The following is a 17,237-nucleotide window of genomic DNA, read 5'->3' as shown; positions in this document are numbered from 1 at the left end:
GCGAACAAGCTCTTGAGTAGAAGCACCTGAGGAGAAGCCGAACATATAATGGACGGATGGATAAAATATGAGGCCTCTCATGATTTGAAGGCAAAATTCATATTTTTAGCTGCCGGTCATTTTCTTGCTAGTTATTAGCTATTATGTGTTCAGCTGCTTGCTATTAATGTTCGGCATGTAAAATTAATGATGCAATGTATATTCCATTAAATGGATTTCTCCTGTTGCTCTGAGCAGCCATAGTAAGTAACATTATGGCTCTATGGTTATCATCACTATTTTCTGCTTTTGTCATCACTGGTACCCTTCTGTGATGATGCCATAAAACAATCCCTCCTAAAAGGCACACTTTTGGAGATGCTCGCTAAACTGAAGTCTGGTCAGATTTGCTAACGTCGTTTGACTTTTAAAGGTTTTTAATTCAGAAAATGTTCCATTCCAAATTGGACCAGTTTCAGGGCATTTGGACTTGAATTACTGAAGTCAGAGATGCTGCAACTGGGCAGGCAACCCACCTCAATTATTTGGAAGCCATGAGAGCTGGCTGACATTGTGTCATTTCAATAACAAAATAGTGGCACTGCTTCAGACACTGGAACGACCATCAATCAAAGGTTAAGTAATCTTGGATTTTTTTTCTCTCTACAATACTGCACTTATGTTAATGAATATCCTCAGGTACCTCCACAGTTTCACTCTTCAGATTTTATGACAGCATGAATGATACCCGTATATTGTTTTCCGTGCGTGAGCGTAACGTTCAAAGATTGTGAGCGTGCTACTGGTGCGCGGCGCCCCCTAGTGGCTGTGACGATGCAGCCTGCTTGGTGGGACGTGTAGTTTGCTCCAACACAACAGCACACGTAGGCTGTGGTGCAGCTCTTGTGCTGTCCATTGCCAGTCTTAGCGGGGAGGATGCCGTATCTCTTCTGTTTTGCACCACTTTCATTTGTATCCACCCCCCCCCCCCTTTCTCTCTCTTTTCATTTTTCTTATTGGCATTGATGCTGAGAATTTGGTTTTGATGTTTGAAATTTTACAACAGGTGAGGTTTTTTTTGTAGTAGACGTTTTGTCTTACGGATGTTTAGAGCCGAATTTGGACGCCAAATTTTGGAGCAATGCATCTAAATTGCAGTAATTGACAAAGGCAGTATGTTTGGACGATCTTTGGCGTGACGCACGGACTGCGCCAATGGAGAGCTTTTTGAACCAAAGTGACTTGTGGCCGGTGAACGACTCGTGGTCGTCCGCGCCCAACCAGACGAACCCCCTGAAGAGGAACGAGGAGGTGGCCAAGGTGGAGGTGACCGTCCTCGCCCTGATTCTCTTCCTGGCGCTCACCGGCAACCTGTGCGTCCTGGCGGCGATCCACAGCGCCAAGCACAGCCAGTCGCGCATGTACTACTTCATGAAGCACCTGAGCATCGCCGACCTGGTTGTGGCCGTCTTCCAGGTCCTACCCCAACTCATCTGGGACATCACTTTCCGTTTCTACGGGCCGGATCTGCTATGTAGGCTGGTCAAGTACTTGCAGGTGGTGGGCATGTTCGCCTCCACCTACATGTTGGTGCTCATGTCCGTGGACAGGTGCCTGGCAATCTGCCAGCCTCTGCGCTCCCTACACAGGAGGAAGGACCGCTTCTACGTGGTGTTCTCCTGGAGCCTCAGCATGCTCCTCAGTGTTCCTCAAATGTTCATCTTCTCCCTGCGGGAGGTAGGCTCGGCCGGCTCCAGAGTGTACGACTGCTGGGCCGACTTCATCATGCCGTGGGGGGCCAAGGCGTACATCACGTGGATCAGCTTGACCATCTACATTATCCCGGTGGGGATCCTGAGCGTGTGCTACGGTTTGATCAGCTTCAAAATCTGGCAGAACTTTAAACTGAAGACCAGGCGGGAGCAGTGTATCAGCCTGACGCCCAAAGGCGGCAAAGGAGGCAGCGCGTTGGCGCGCGTGAGCAGCGTCAAGCTCATCTCCAAAGCCAAGATGACCACCGTCAAGATGACTTTTGTCATCGTGCTGGCGTACATCGTGTGCTGGACTCCCTTCTTCTCCGTGCAGATGTGGTCCGCATGGGACCCTGCCGCCCCACGCGAGGGTGAGTGCATACAAATCATTTTAATTCCATTTCGCCCCAGTCTGTGCGTAAAAGTCACCGCGCAGCCTTCCTCAACATTTACTCAACCCAAGGCGCATATTTTACATTGGAAAATGTCATGACACCATCAAACAAAATGTCACAAAAGGCAAAGCAACTGAATGTACTACCAGAATCTCGGTCTGGGTCATGAAAGAAATCTCACCGACACACCACTAAACAAGATTAAAAAAAAAAGTCGTATTATGTACACTAAAAAAATAACGATTATTGTCTCGTATTAATCACATATGTACTTTTTTTGAAGACGAGCGCAAAGCTATTCTGTTGTATACGGAAGGCAACAGGTGAATATTCATAAGTTAATTGTAACTTCTGCCATCTAGTGGAAGAGCATGTCATTGTTCTGCATGTCACCATACGTCGCTGGAATTGCTAAATGAACAAAGACACATTATTTGTAATAAATAGTTTCCAAACCAATTAAGGGCATGTGTGTGTAAATGTTTGACGATATGTCCCCTTTGGTTGGCCGACGACCCTGACTTTAAGACCAGCGGGGAGAGCCTCCGCCCCACCCACGACCATAATGAGGACAAGCAAATGCACAACCAGTTGTAAAAAAAAATATTTTCACTTTTTGTTCTCCCAAACACGTTTAGCCTATAATCTCATTTGCTTCTGTTCAACAGGTGGCACTAAATAAACTCAAAACAAGAACATAGAAATCAATACAAAATGAAAAAGATGATGTCACAGGGTGCAGATGTTGCCAAAACAGTGGATTGTGGTGCAGGGAGGCAATGCAGCAGTAGAAAGATGAACGCAAAACAAAAATGCCTTTTTTATTTTCCAAAAAGAAAACACAAAGGCAAAAAAACATTTGGACTCAAAAACACAAAACTAATAGAATTCCCCCCAAACTACACAAACTGACGAGACGACAAGGAAGACCTGGACTGACACGAGTGTTTGGAGGGAGCTGATTGATTAACATAAGGGAGCAGGCTGATGAGAACAGATGGAAACGAAACCGAACAAACAAGACATGAAAAAGGCACTCATAACATGAAACAAAACTAAATATCATGTAAACTACGGAAACAGATCACGAACGGATCATATGCATACAAATTCTAAAATACAATAGATACATTAGGAGGAACCGCCTCCGTGCAATTCCACACTTATGTAAACTACAACTACAATGACGAACTTTGCGAAACTAATAGCTTTCTGAAAGTAGATATCGATAGATTTTGGTGGTGCACCGAATGATGTGGCTGGTTTTTCATTCAACCACCCCCTCTACTTACACCTTGTGAATGACTAATATTGATTCCTGCTTCTGCGTTTCATTCTCAATCCATGTGACGTCGCTATTGCGAAACCGCCAATGAACTAATCCTTCCATTGATATGGCGTAAATCCAGTGATGCTCAACCACTACTCCAATGTGTTGCAGGTAATGGTCCAAACTATTATGGTCTGCCATTTATCTTTGCCGTTGATATATAGTGACAAGCAGAACGAGTCATTGCTCAGAGCAACTGTGATGTCATATTCAGTCGACAGCAAGTGTCAAAATGGCCGCTGCCTGAGAGATCCAAAAATGTGTACATTTTGCTGCCTAACTCATATTTCCCGGACGTAATATTAATCAGAATGGTCTGTTTCGACTAGTGAGGTTGCATACAACATATTCTTGTCATAAAATTTTGGGGCTTGACTTCCCCTAATACATTTGTTTTGTTTCAAAATGTAGCGAGTGTTGCTTTCAGAATGCACAAAGGCGCCCTTCTCCCACGTGTCCGGTGCCACCCGCCGCGCTGCGCAGTGTCAGACGGCTAATCATTAATCAAATTAGTGTGCGCGACCGCACGCCCTCCAGCTTTCTGTGCACCCTCTGCGACCACAATGAAGCGCCTCGTTGACATTTAACAGCAATAAGCTGCAAAGCATGACAAGAACTGTACGGTCCCCGCGGTCATCGGTCGGTTGGACAACACCCACACCCGCACTGCCACTGACAACTGTCATCTTATTTGCACATCGCCATTTGTCATTCATCTACGAGTAAAAATTGATTTGTTGTTTGGAAATGGGCACTTCGTTTGGTTAAAAATAACCATTTAATGAGATCCACTACAAGAATTGTATCTGGAAATCTGGCCTTTAAATAATAATGCTGAGTTTTCAGACATAATCACTTAAAATTACAATTATAGTATACGCTTCTTTTTTCAATTTTGTTTCAGGTATCGGACAGATGTGAGGCAATCCTCATTTGACCGTTTCAGCTTTGCAGTTTTTCTGAGCAAATTTTTTCCCTCGCTCATGACGTGGCAGTTGATGTCGTTTTTTTCCGTCCACAATTGCAGTTCAGACGTTTTCGAAGCTACGGGCAGTACAACTTAAGTTATTCATGACAAGTTTCTCGAAGACCTGCTTTTAGCAACTCTGATGCAAACATTAAGTCTTCTCAAGCAGGTGTTTGCGCAACACCAACGAAAGTCTCTTTCGAGTGCCGCAGCATCAACAAAAATTGGATTCGGCGGCTGTATTAAAGAGCTTTGCCCCTAGCGACTTGAGGTTGTTCGAAGGGTTCAGGCGGGCGATTACGATGCTCAGCAATCTAAAATCGGTGTGGGTAAAAATTTCACACTGTGTTGAACTCGTGTCTTCCAGGGAGACTTTCCCCGGCGTTGTACAAGCGCCTGCTCTTGGAGTCGGAGGCCTTCCATCGTGTGTTTTGTTAAGAACAAATCGCGTTTCAAGAAATTTATCCCGGATATCGTAAATTGTACGACAAAGCCGTTTGACGGCCATCAATCTTCTCAAACCAGCGCTGAAGTGCAGTTGGGGACAAAAAAAACATCTTGCCGGGCCGCAATTTTGCAACGCTGCTCTGATGTCAACTCCTGAGCCACGCGCAAGAAAAACTGCAAAGCCCAAGCTGTCAAATGCAAATCACCTCACATTTCTCTAAATTAGACTTGAAACCAAATAGTAAAAAAGGGAGCGTGAAGTGACTTTCAGAACACCCTGTAAATTTGTTTATTGTGATTTGCCGTCGTCGGAGGTGTCAAACTGAATTGCATCAAACTGAGAGCTTTGTCGCTCCTTTGTGGCTGAGCACAAAGCAAGAGCGATTCTGAGCGTGGCCTGGATGTTTTGTTTTTGTCTAACCACAAAGAGGGGATATTTGTCTTCCTCAAGTCGTGTTCGAAAAACTGGGTTTGAATAATCTCGAGATCGACCAATGCGAAAGGGTCAGGAAGTATCCTGACAAATGGACAGTAAACAAACCTTTCCGGCAAAAATTATTCTCTTTTTCTTTTGTGTGTGTCCCTTCTTTGTAAAAGTTTCCAAGTGACTTTATGAAGGCCCTCCTTGACTTTCCCGCCACATTATTTGCTTTTGGACCTAAAAAGCCACTTCAAGTGCAGTGTGGTGCATTTTACACGACCAACTTGGCAAACAGCATGAGTTATTTATTTATTTTTTTTAAATAATTCTCCCGTTTGCATTCGTCAAGGAGGAGGCTGATGGCTGTTGTCCACGTGAATAACCCTCCGAAAGGCCACAATCGTCGGATCCACGTGCCAGTGTTTGCGTACCACAAATAAGCCAGAGTGCCTGCTGCCTGTGTGCAAATCACTATCCATTAGACTGACACTAATGTCAACTCCGACAGACAGCAGACAAGCACGGAGCAACAAATGCAAGACGCCTTATTCACGTGCATTTTCTTATTCTTAACATTATCCAAAAAAAAAAAAAAAAAAAATCAGGACACATTTCTCTTAATATGTGACTTTCGCTTTGTGAGTTAAGCTTCCCATGATCATTTTTAAGTCAGATGGACTTATCGGTGCACTTCAGTGTAATGGGGAAAAAGTACTTAAATAATGACTAATAAAAGTGTACTGCACATAAAAGTTGAATAAAAACTGTAGCAAAATAAATGCTTAAAACCAAACTGTTCTTTAAGATAAAATGCAAATATATTGGAGTTGCTAGTAAAAGGCGTTTTCATGAGGCGCACCTGTTAAATGGATCAATCAGTCGGTCAATGGGAGGGTTGGATTTCTTTATTCTAGGACCCGACCGATTAATTGGCCAAAATAATCAGCCAAATGACTGATGTCGCACCTTTTTTATGTGCTCTGACCTTTTGTAGCAGTCGTACATTGATAACACTGGTCTCTAAATTTATTACATATATCCCATGACATTGCATCCTGAAATATAAGTAATGAAACCTTTCTATGGACCTATTATTCCAAATTTTTACAAGCCAGCAAATAATTGACCTGGATGTCAGTATTTTACACACAATTTAAAATCACAGTTTTTTTAATTGACCTTATGACCTCATTAATTGAATGTATTGGGCCATGCAATGCATTCTGGAGACTCAAAAGGATTTATTTAAACAATATATTTAATGTTGACCCCCACTGTTAGTGGAAACAAGGGAGTCGGACCGGGCCAACCTGCAAAAATTTAATAATTTAATAATTGCCACCCATTAAAACACATCTGGGGTAAAAAATATTTTTTTAAAAATCTATGCATTTTATATATATATATATATATATATATATATATATATATATATTATTATTATTTTGGTTTTTTTTATTATTCAGCTGGTTGATCAGTAATCAGTCATTTTTTTCTGCCGGAAATCGGCAGCAGCCAAAAAAAAATCCATATCAGGCCCTATTTTACTCACGCATAATTTTAAGTGATTATATAATGTAGAATTTTTGGACAATCCAACAGGAACGGTTTGAACACACATTTGGTATGAACTATAACAGAGATGGCACACACACACACACACACACATCTGCTGCTAAAGCTGTGAAGGGGAAATAACGTCGTAGTTTCTTCATGGTTCATCTGTAGGTGTAATAGCCCCGACTTTTTATTCGGCATTAAAATTGCACCCAGGTGGCAAGTAACACAAATCATGAACTTTTCCTGTGATGTAGTAACACTTGGCTCACTTCTACGCTGCCATCCTTTTTCAGTCGGTTCAATTGGTAAATGCTGAAATGGAAGGAGAAAATGTCCTCTCGGATTCATATTTCATCCATACTGGTGCATCGTCTCATTTATTCTTTGGCCCTGCTTCAACGCAGGAACGCATCAACATTATGAATTTGCGAAAATGATTAGCAGACGGTAATTGCGGCGGCAAAAATGCCCCATTAGCTGACACCTGTGATTTCACATTTAGCCTGCGTGGCTCGCATTTGATGGTGACACAAAAGTGCTGCGAGGCGAACGCCAGCCAGCTCAGACTCGCAATCTCCAACATATTGCCTCTGAAAAAAGAACTTCCCCACTGAGCCCGATGACTCACCCTGGCTGTGCTATTGATTTGCATTCAGCACTTAATGGCCAAGAAGCCCAAGTAGTTTCAAACCTGCTAAAGGTCAACTTGTTTTTTTTTATTTTATTTTTTTTTTTATTATTGTTATTATTTTTAACCTTTCATTCTTTTAAACGTGGCAAGGATTTCCCCAAAAATATTTAGTTGGAACTTCTTTTTGGTGGAAAACTGAATTTCCAATAAATGAGCCCCGTCGGGCCTCATCATGAAGGATCATTTAGCTTGCATTTAATTTCACGAGTGTGATTATTCAAATTAGATCACGTCAAAGCCTCGCATTTGCATCGCCAGGTGCATTCTTAGATTAAAAAAAAAAATAGCACAGACAAAACAAATTATTCAGACTCAAATCAAACAAAAGAAAAATGTCCGTCACGCTCCAGAGTAGCTCCACTTTATTATTATTTTCTCATTAGCCCACACATTCCCCTGGTCACTTGTTGCAGAAATTGTGAGGTGTGACTAGGCCAATAAGAAAAATTGTAAGAATTGTCCTGACCTGATCAGGAACAAGAAGTCTGACGAAATTACTACAAAAAAGAGGAGAGCTGTTTTAGACCAGGGGTGGGCAAACTTTTTGATTGGCGGGCCACAATGGGTTCTAAAATTTGACAGAGAGGCCGGACCAGGAGCAGATGGATGGAGTGTTTTGGTAACCTCACCTCATCTGAGAAAAAAAATCCATTTATTTTTAAATGAAAGTGAACAAAAGCATTACAACAATATATATGTCTTTGAAAAACCACAATATTTAGAAAATAAAATATTAACAAGGTTTATTCATTTCATTTTTTTCAAGTTCGGCGGGCCGGATTAAAATGTTTAACGGGCCGCATGTGGCCCCCGGGCCGTAGTTTGCCCGCGCCTGTTTTAGACAATAAATTTGAATTGGAATTTGAATCAGCACTCTCTATTAAATATAATAGGCAAGGCAATCCACTCTCGCCATCATAAAACCTTTATTAACCATACAAACATTATTCAGGGAACAGTCAAAGTCCTTTTTACTATTATTACATGCCATACACGTTAAACACTGAGACACAACAATAAAATGTTCTAGCTTAATTGTACGTTGTACCTTGACAATTAACTTGCTAATGAATATGTGCTTTATTCTGTTGAATGGATAGTAACAAAGTTTAACTGTACCCCCGACCATGAAGAGCATTTCATCAAACGGGCTTGTCGCTATATACAGAATTGGCGTCTCTCTGTTTTAGCCAACCTGAAATAGTTAATGCTTTCATTAGTGCCACACACGCACCGCGGGAGGGCTGCAGCCAAGCTCCCAAAAAGACAAGAGCAGTAAAGTCAGCCAGGTGATAAAACAACTACGGAGATCATAAAGACTTTTATGAAATAAAGGGTCAGAACTGATGAGGCGCAAAATGTCATCCAGCATGCTGTGATGGATGGTGGCTCCAGCTTCTTTTATGTTCTATCACCAACGGTTAGCTCTAGTTCATAGTCATTTTTTTGATCGTTTTCCTTTTGAAACCTTTATCGCCAATATGTCGAAATACTGCTCCACGCTGAGAGGAGCCAGCTGAGGTGGCTCGGGAATCTAGTTGGGATGCCTCCTGGATGCCTGTTTGGTGAGCAGTTCCGGGCATGTCCCATTGGTAGGAGGCAAGGATGAGCCAGAACACGCCAGAGAGACTTTGTCTTCCGAGTGCGATTCTCAGTCGACAGCAAGTGGCTGCCTGATATCGGATAAAAACAGCTGGATTATTCGGCTTAATTCATATTCCGCAAACAAAAGAATAATCATCGTACCATGTTTCGACTAGTGGGAGTGCATAGCACATATTATTGTAAAGAAAGTTTCCCAGTTGACTTTCCTTTTTACAATTTGCTTTTGTTTGCACTACATTGTTATTTATGAGTCGACAACATATTGATACCCTCACAATTTATTTGACCTCACAGCATGTGTCTGTCAGTCAGTCCATGTTTTTCCTCCTACCTGACCATCCCTGTCGTGGCCTTTCCCGCAGCGATGCCCTTCATTATCTCCATGCTGCTGGCCAGCCTCAACAGCTGCTGCAACCCGTGGATCTACATGTGCTTCGCGGGCCACCTCTTCCACGACCTGCGGCAGAACTTCCTGTGCTGCCCGGCGCGCTACCTCAAGTCGTCGCGGTGCCGCTGCGAGCGCGACTTGGACTCCAGCCACAAGAGCATCTCGTCCACTTTGGTCATTAAAAGCACCGGCAGCCAGAGGAGCATCACGCAGACGTCCAGCACGTGAGCGCTCGGATGGCATTCAGACAAAAGACTCTTTAGGACACTCACAAAAGAGAAATTGTCTTGGTTTTATTTACAGTACAGCCATTTATAGTGTAAATAGAGAATGAATAATTGATCTATGCAATATTTGAGTGCAACAAATATTTGCAGGAAAATTATGGAAAGCGCCAAGCAATCAATTATTTGCTTATTTTTAGGTTTTATTCTGTTAGATCAGGCGTGGGCAAACTACGGCCCATGCGAAAAATCTTAAAAAAACTCTGCCATTAGGACTGGCGTGGGCAAACTACGGCCCGGGGGCCACAATGCGGCCCGTTAAACGTTTTAATCCGGCCCGCCGAACTTGAAAAAAAATGAAATGAATAAATCTCGTTAATGTTTTATTTTCTAAATACCGTGGTATGTATGTTTGTTCATTTTCATTGAAAATTAAATTGTAATTGTAATTTTTTTCTCCGATAAGGTGAGGTTACCAAAATACTCGTTCCATCTGCATCCTGCCCCTCTGTCAAATTTTAGAACCCATTGTGGCCCGCCAATCAAAACGTTTGCCCACCCGTGTGTTGGATGTACAGGTGTGTATATACACACATTTACCAGCCACAATATTAGGTACACCTGCAAAATCAACGCAACAACACACGTTTTTTTAACGCAAACTTTTGATTGACACTGTCGAGAACATTTCATGTTCCGAATCATATTTACTCAAAATGATCCAACCCACCTTCCCCAAAACATTAAATTCATATGCAAAATGTACAAATTGTTGCTTGCAATCTTAATGGTGTTGAATTTAAATAGTTCTTTTGTTGTCATTTCCTTGCTACTTAACTTACTGCAAGTTTGAATGCATTGCAAATAGATTTTTAAATTTTGAGCGCAACTCTAGGCCTTTCCAATATTTTGGTGAGGACAAAATATAGGAGAACACCTCTCAGTGTGATACCGTGGAATTCTCCACCCACAACAATTGGTTAAAATGTATATGAATTTAATATTGTGCACATGTATGGTGTGAAGCTAATGTAAATGAAAGCAGCTGAGTGTATAAAAGTTGGATGCGTGCGTGTATGTGAGGACGTGCATTATTCATGTGTTCACTTTGTTGCATTTGCAGTTGATTGCAAAAGTCTCAAATATTTAGAGACTTTTCTGTAAGATGTGAAAACTGCCATTCAAAAAATGCCCTCATAAAGAGAATAAAGTCAAAAACAAGAGTGCATGTCATAGGATGTACCCGAGGTAACTTTGCCCCGCTGAGCCGTGTCAAAAGTCCTTAACAAGCCCTGCCGCGAGCTAGCCTGAGGGGAGCTTCGTCCATGCCATCACTCCATGCTCAGTTTTTGCCGGAGTTGGAGTGAAAAAACATCATTCAGGTAAAAACCATCCAGCCATCCAGAAAGTTGCTTCTTGGAAAATGTTGGTCATAAAATTTGTTTTATTTTGAACCACGGATTTACTGACAACTTGTAACACGCTGCGTTATTTTGTCAACGCAAAGCGCTTGTTTGCGTAGCTATTTAATGCAATTTTGATTACTTTTAACCCATCAGTTTTTAGAATGTATATCCCATCTGTTTAACTCTTCATTTACTCATTCTGAACATTCCAAATGAAATCGCCTCATTTTCTCCGCCTTCGTTCTTAATCACAGCTCATTGATTATCGCCACCATTCAGTAAGAGTGATCTGAATGAAAAGAAACAAAAAGCGCTGCACAAGGTTTCCTAAAGGCTATTTCTCTTATTGGTCTCCTTAATTATTGAAGCAACATGTTGGCGTTATATTCTAAACAAAACAATCGTTACCAGCCCCAGTAATTGCGGCAACTCTTTGCTTGTGTAGTCCACACATGCGTGCTGACCACTCTAGTCTCGCAAGGGCTACATTGTTGACTGGAAAATTGGAACTTCAATCGATATTTCATTTTGTCCGGTAGAGAGATCGATTGTAGGTACTTTGCATTAAGACAGTTTTTGCGAAACGTAAGACATAATCACTGAAAATGTTTCATGCCGTTGTGCACAGAATGTGAAGGAAAATAGCAAAATGTCTACAACTGCTGTTATATAGCTAGAAGACGAACAAAAATTTAAATATTTATTTGCTATTTACACAACAGATTGCAAACAGTATTAGTGGAGCAAAGAATGATGAAGGAACATAAGCTATTATATTCATTATAATACATAATTTTTCCTGTTGAGAAATGTAATGAGATGTCGATTATCTCGCCTCTACGTATTTCCTGCAATTTGCAAATACAACAACAAAACACAAGTGCTCCCTGGGGCTTTTCCAAAATGGAATTCATCAATGTTTTGTGTTGTAGTCAACATTTGATTAGAATATAATCCGCTGCTGACATAATTCATAATTTCCCAAAAATGAATGTCTTGTCATTATTATTCACAGTCTGTTAGATTTCTATTTATCATTGTTGTGAGGAGGGAAAAATCTAATTCACAGATTATTAATCATAATAATACTCTGCAATTTCCAACTGCAATAAACAGTCATGTAAAAATGACAAAATATTGACCCTTCATGCGGTGATTCCAGACCACATTAGTGTGCCGCGAGACAGGTGTGCATAAAATTAAAATTTATTTTAATTGGTCCAAAAATGTTAATTAATTTAATTTAAAAAAATTAATTGACAGTGCAACCACCAATGTAGTGTTTCGTTCCATCTATCCTTGCCAGTGACTGACAGTTAAAAGCTCCTTCATGATCAGCCAAAGGAGCACTTCAGCTGTCTATCCACAGATGGCTTTGGATTCATTTGCATGTTAAGGTCATCCAGAAACCCAGAATCCGTTTTTATGAGTGGTTAATGTACCTTGGCTCAATGAAGTTTGGGCCACTGCTCAAATCCTCCAAAAGGATGTGAAAGGTGCACAACAGCGCCCTCTTGTGGAGTGCAGTCATGAACAATGAAATCTGCTTTCAATGGGAAGAGAAGCAACGGAGTCCTATTTACATGTTGTTTGTCTTTAATATTCAAGAAGTGGTGAATTGGACACAGTCTCAGAACATTTGTTTGCATTTGATTGGATTTGCATTTAATGACGCAGACAAGCACGTCGCGGTTAGTTTCAACAAGTGAACTAAGGATAACATTTGTCATTGTAAGAGAATTTATCATTTTCCATCCAGAGCAGAAGAATAATTGAAAGGTGAAGTTGCGGGCGCGACAGCAGTGATGAGCATCCATTTTTCATGAATTACAGGGTTGATGTGAAAGGAGGCGGAGGCGCATACTCCTCCATGACCCCCCCCCCAAATGCTGCCACAGATGCATGCCGCCTCCTCAGCTGCGGCAAATGCACACTGGGCATGAAGCTTTACATCCAGTAAAAAAAAAAAAAGCAGTAAACAAATTTGAGTTTTGTTCACACAGTCTGCGAACTGAAAACGGCATCTTTTTGGGTTTGTGTAAAACTATTTGACGATGTTCGAATATTTGAGTTTTCAGGTGTATCATTAAAAAAAAATGAGAGGCCAAAAAGATCATGTTTCAGTTAAAAATATCATATAAGGGGGCCTTATCAAGAATTTAGCTCAAAACCTACGCTGAAAAGTGATACATTATAAACGTGTGTGTGCGTGCGTGCGTGTGTGTGTGTGTGTCACCGGCCTGCAGAGATGCACTTTGAAATGACAAAAACATATTCCACAAACGGTTGTTATCCACTTAAAAGTGTTTTACTTAAAAAAAAAAAAGACTCTCTGTCAAAATGCAGATAGCCGCTTTTCATTGGACAGCGACAGATTAATGTAAAATACACCATGATGAAAAAGCGACATTTTGTATTTTTTCTGTATTCGGTAAGAATTTTCTTTTGTACAGCAATTTTCTACTAATAGGATGGCATTTGATGTGCAAAATCATTCTACAATCTCAAAATAATTAATCTTTTCAGGATGAGCGGGTGGTGCTAGTAAATTCAATTATCTATTTAGAGCAGTACTTTTTTTTTGTACAAAATTCTCCTAAAATCTAACAGAATAAGATGGTAGGAAACAGAATAGCAGGGTGCAAATATATAAATTTTCTCCTAATAATGCTACTTTTTTTGTACAAAATCTTACTAAAATTTCATGACAGACCTCTCCAGGATGAGAGGATGGTGAACAGAATAGTCGCACGGTTCTGCGCCAAGACGGTGTAGAAAAAAAAAGAGAGCAGGCCCCGTCTAATCGTACCTTTCCCAGCGGTGTCGTGTGAGTTTTTAGACTTCCTTGCGCAGTGCCACGCGCACGCTGCCGAAGACCTTGCCCAGGGCTTCGAACAAGGGATCGCAGAAGGTCTGAATGCACAGCAAATAGATACGGCTGACGCACTGCGACTCAATCAGGCAGCTCTTAATGCAGGGCATCACCGCCCAGATGTGGCAGAAGGAGATGAAGGCGAACAGGAAGCCCCAGAGCAGAGCCACAGGGATGCCGAAGATGGCGGAGAGAATGCGATAGCACCAGTACTTGGACACGGTGAAGGTGGTGTAACTGAGCTTCCAGACGCCGTCCAGGCTGTGTGTGCCGTCTGGCTCTGCGATGACGTCCTCAAACTCCACCTGATGAGAAATTAAAGCCGGCAAATTAGTACTCAAATTGACCTGATTCAAGTCATGAACTAATTGGTTAATTTGATTTTCTGTCCGCTTTATATAAATGAATAGTGAGATGTGTGACGTGACGAAAAAAAAAATAGTATAGTTTGTTACAATTATGGTTTGGTTTTATTTTTATTATTTTGGCGTTCATCCCAATGTAGCGAGCTACGAGCTGTACATCCAAAAAATGGTTAGAGCAATGTGCTGTGTGACAAAAAAAAGTACAGATGTTTTTAACTTGTTTTGTCAATGTAGTGGTGGTAAGAATAAAGTTCCAGTTCTGAATCATTGTCGTGATTTATTGTCGTGTGTTGCTGTGTGTGTATAATTGTTGTGTGTCTGTTAATGGACAGTCAATGATTCTGGCAAGTTACATGTGCTGTCTTTGACTTGTTTTGGTGATGTCATCATTTACCTACAAAATGTACTTGTAATTCGTATGAGATGATGATTTGCGTCAATGCGTGGGTGCTGCTGTTTTGGTTAGCAGTTCAAATTTCCTCAGTAGTGAACTGTGTCTATGAACTGAGGTAATTATAGGCGCCACATGTAAGTGAGTCGTGTTCGTATGGACAGTAGTACAGTATGACGTGTGTGGGCAAGGTTACGCAGCGATCTGCCAGTTGCTCTATTGGAAAATCTGTCTGCATTCCGAGCTGAGACTCGAACAGAATGTTAATGAACTTTTCAGACGGGCAGGCAGCAGATGCCCTGCTCATCTAAAAACATTTTGTCTTTGTCTTCCAAACCAGTGGACACGATCCGCTTGGGTTGATTGTTCAAAGAAAGCCGTCTGGGTCCATCCTCAGAATAAATTGCTGAATTGCTTTAGAATTTGTTAAGGTCTGAAGGCGTTTGGAAGGAGAGGGGATTGTTGAAGCTCTCCAAAATATACACGTACACACAAACACACACACACACACACATATATATATATATACATATATATATATATATATATATATATTTTTTTTATTTTTTTTTTTATTTATTTATTTATTTTTTATTATTATAGGGGCGTTAGTACGATGGCCTCACAGTGCTGATGTTGTGGGTTCGATTGCGGCTCCGGCCTTCCTGTGTGGCGTTTGCACGTTCTCCCCGTGCCTGCATGGGTTTCCTCCGGGTACTCCGGTTTCCTCCCACATTCCAAAGACATGAATTGTATTTTGATTGGACTGTCTTAATTGCCCCAAGGTGTGAGTGTGAGCGTGGATGTGCCCATCCTAATTCCAAACTATTGAGAGTGTAGAACTAACTACATGATTGCATTCAATTCCACTCTGAGAGTATCAAAACTGAGTAGTATTTGCGTGCTCGTGTACGTAATGTTGTTGCCGGTGAGTGAATATTACGGACTTTTAGATGCTTTAAGGTTATATCTTCTATCATTTCTGTTTATGATAGCAGGTGCATAGTTTGAATGTTCACATGAGCAGACACTAAGCACAAGCTCCGTTCATAAGTGATGATTCATCATTCTCGAAGACTTCCAAGTTTACAACAAAATCTAATCTCGGCGTGTATATTCCATTTTTTTAGCTAAAGGAATCGGGCTCCGAGCGATGCCTGCTAACAATCACCGAATAAACAGTTGTCGAATCTAAATAAAACACGATAGCGCTGGATATCAGTTACACACATACTCCATGATTCCCAAAATAAACGCGATGTTCCGGACAGGCAACAGGAATAGTTCCTGGTCTATTCAAGGAATTTTGATCAAGTGCAGCAACATGTGTACCTAGCAACGCCTTTTTGTAGTTTCTGTCCATGCATGTGCACATTCTACAAAATATTTTTCATTCTTTTTCATCTCGGCATCGACAGGGCGGGGTCACCGCGCGGCACAAACCTTCACCACGTCCTCGTTGATCTGCTTGGGGTCTCTGTTGATCAGATCGATCTCCTTGGTGTTGCTGTCCTTCATGATCTTCTCCTCGTTGGCGTTGTACTGGTACTGGTCCGCCATATTTGAGGCCGCAGGTCCTGGATGATGAAGACGAGTGTGGGGAGAGCCGTCAAAACGCGCACTGCAGGCACAGCGGATCACTTGTGAACCCCTGCATGTCCTGCGCTGACGCTCCCGTTCACATGCCAGTGGACAGCTGCTGCATGCCCTGGTAAATTTGGAGGCCTGACCTCCCACCCTGCGCGCACACACGCGCACACACACACACACACACACACACACACAATGTACCGTGCTCAGACGCAGTCATGCTTTGCCTTAAAGGAGAGACCACGCTTGTGTCACATTTCACATAAGTTTGCGGGAGGCCGACTGGGCAGGGTTTGCACTGGAGCACCAACTTCCACCATGTTGACATGCACACACACCCCCACACACGCACACACACACCCTCCTGCATGTGGAATGTTGTGTTTTGTGGCTTAATTACATTTAGCTGGAGGGGTGGAGAACATTTAACAGTGGAGAATTAAAAATTAATTACACTGTCAGTTTCTGCAGTTCTTGTCTTATGAATGTGAACCGAAGATGTATTCAACAGCTCATTAAATTCATTCAGATGCGCGGTGCAGATCAGGAGGCCTGTCATTTCTTTAATCAAGAGTTATACTCAGCATCCACTTCAATGTGTGCGTGCGCATAACCTAATGAATTCGAACCATTGGAGTCAAACTCGGGGCCACGTTGTAATGTTTGCCATTTTGACTGAGCACATAAAAATATGATTGCCTGCATACTACATATTGTACACACGTACAATAAATTGATGGATAACTTACTCTGACATCAGAAGCCCAAAAGAGATTAGTTCAACTATTAGTGCATTTATTTAAAAAAAACAGAAGAAGAAGAAAAATTATTTTCTCGTCTCAACATTATTAAAAG

At 41.6% G+C, this 17,237-nt stretch overlaps 2 protein-coding genes across 4 annotated transcripts; one reads left to right on the top strand and one right to left on the bottom strand.

The window, feature by feature from the left end:
• Positions 1-148: 148 nt before the first annotated feature.
• On the top strand, positions 149-16,241 carry oxtra (oxytocin receptor a). Of its 3 annotated transcripts, XR_015845764.1 has the most exons (4): positions 149-2,101; positions 9,509-9,758; positions 15,396-15,506; positions 16,211-16,241. XR_015845764.1 is itself a non-coding variant. In XM_088308331.1 (3 exons), exons 1-3 carry the CDS (start codon positions 1,195-1,197, stop codon positions 15,424-15,426), a joined length of 1,188 nt encoding a protein of 395 aa, XP_088164457.1. In that variant the 5' UTR covers positions 149-1,194; the 3' UTR covers positions 15,427-15,682. The 3 variants fall into 3 exon arrangements, 2 of the variants coding, with proteins under 2 accessions (XP_088164457.1, XP_088164458.1); XM_088308331.1 differs by lacking the exon at positions 16,211-16,241 and having other exon boundaries at positions 15,396-15,682; XM_088308332.1 differs by lacking the exons at positions 15,396-15,506; positions 16,211-16,241 and having other exon boundaries at positions 151-2,101; positions 9,509-14,708.
• cav3 (caveolin 3) lies at positions 12,749-16,468 on the bottom strand. Its single transcript, XM_088308333.1, has 2 exons — positions 16,236-16,468; positions 12,749-14,341 (listed from the first exon to the last, which is right to left on the bottom strand). The coding sequence occupies exons 1-2, from the start codon at positions 16,350-16,352 to the stop codon at positions 14,000-14,002; spliced, it is 459 nt and encodes a 152-aa protein (XP_088164459.1). The 5' UTR covers positions 16,353-16,468; the 3' UTR covers positions 12,749-13,999.
• Positions 16,469-17,237: the final 769 nt, after the last annotated feature.

The sequence above is a fragment of the Idiotropiscis lumnitzeri genome, chromosome 11 (assembly GCF_059441095.1).
Source record: "Idiotropiscis lumnitzeri isolate Australia: NSW breed Sydney's pygmy pipehorse chromosome 11, RoL_Ilum_1.0, whole genome shotgun sequence".
Taxonomy (NCBI): Eukaryota; Metazoa; Chordata; class Actinopteri; order Syngnathiformes; family Syngnathidae; genus Idiotropiscis; species Idiotropiscis lumnitzeri.
This window is presented reverse-complemented; position numbering and strand designations above follow the sequence as displayed.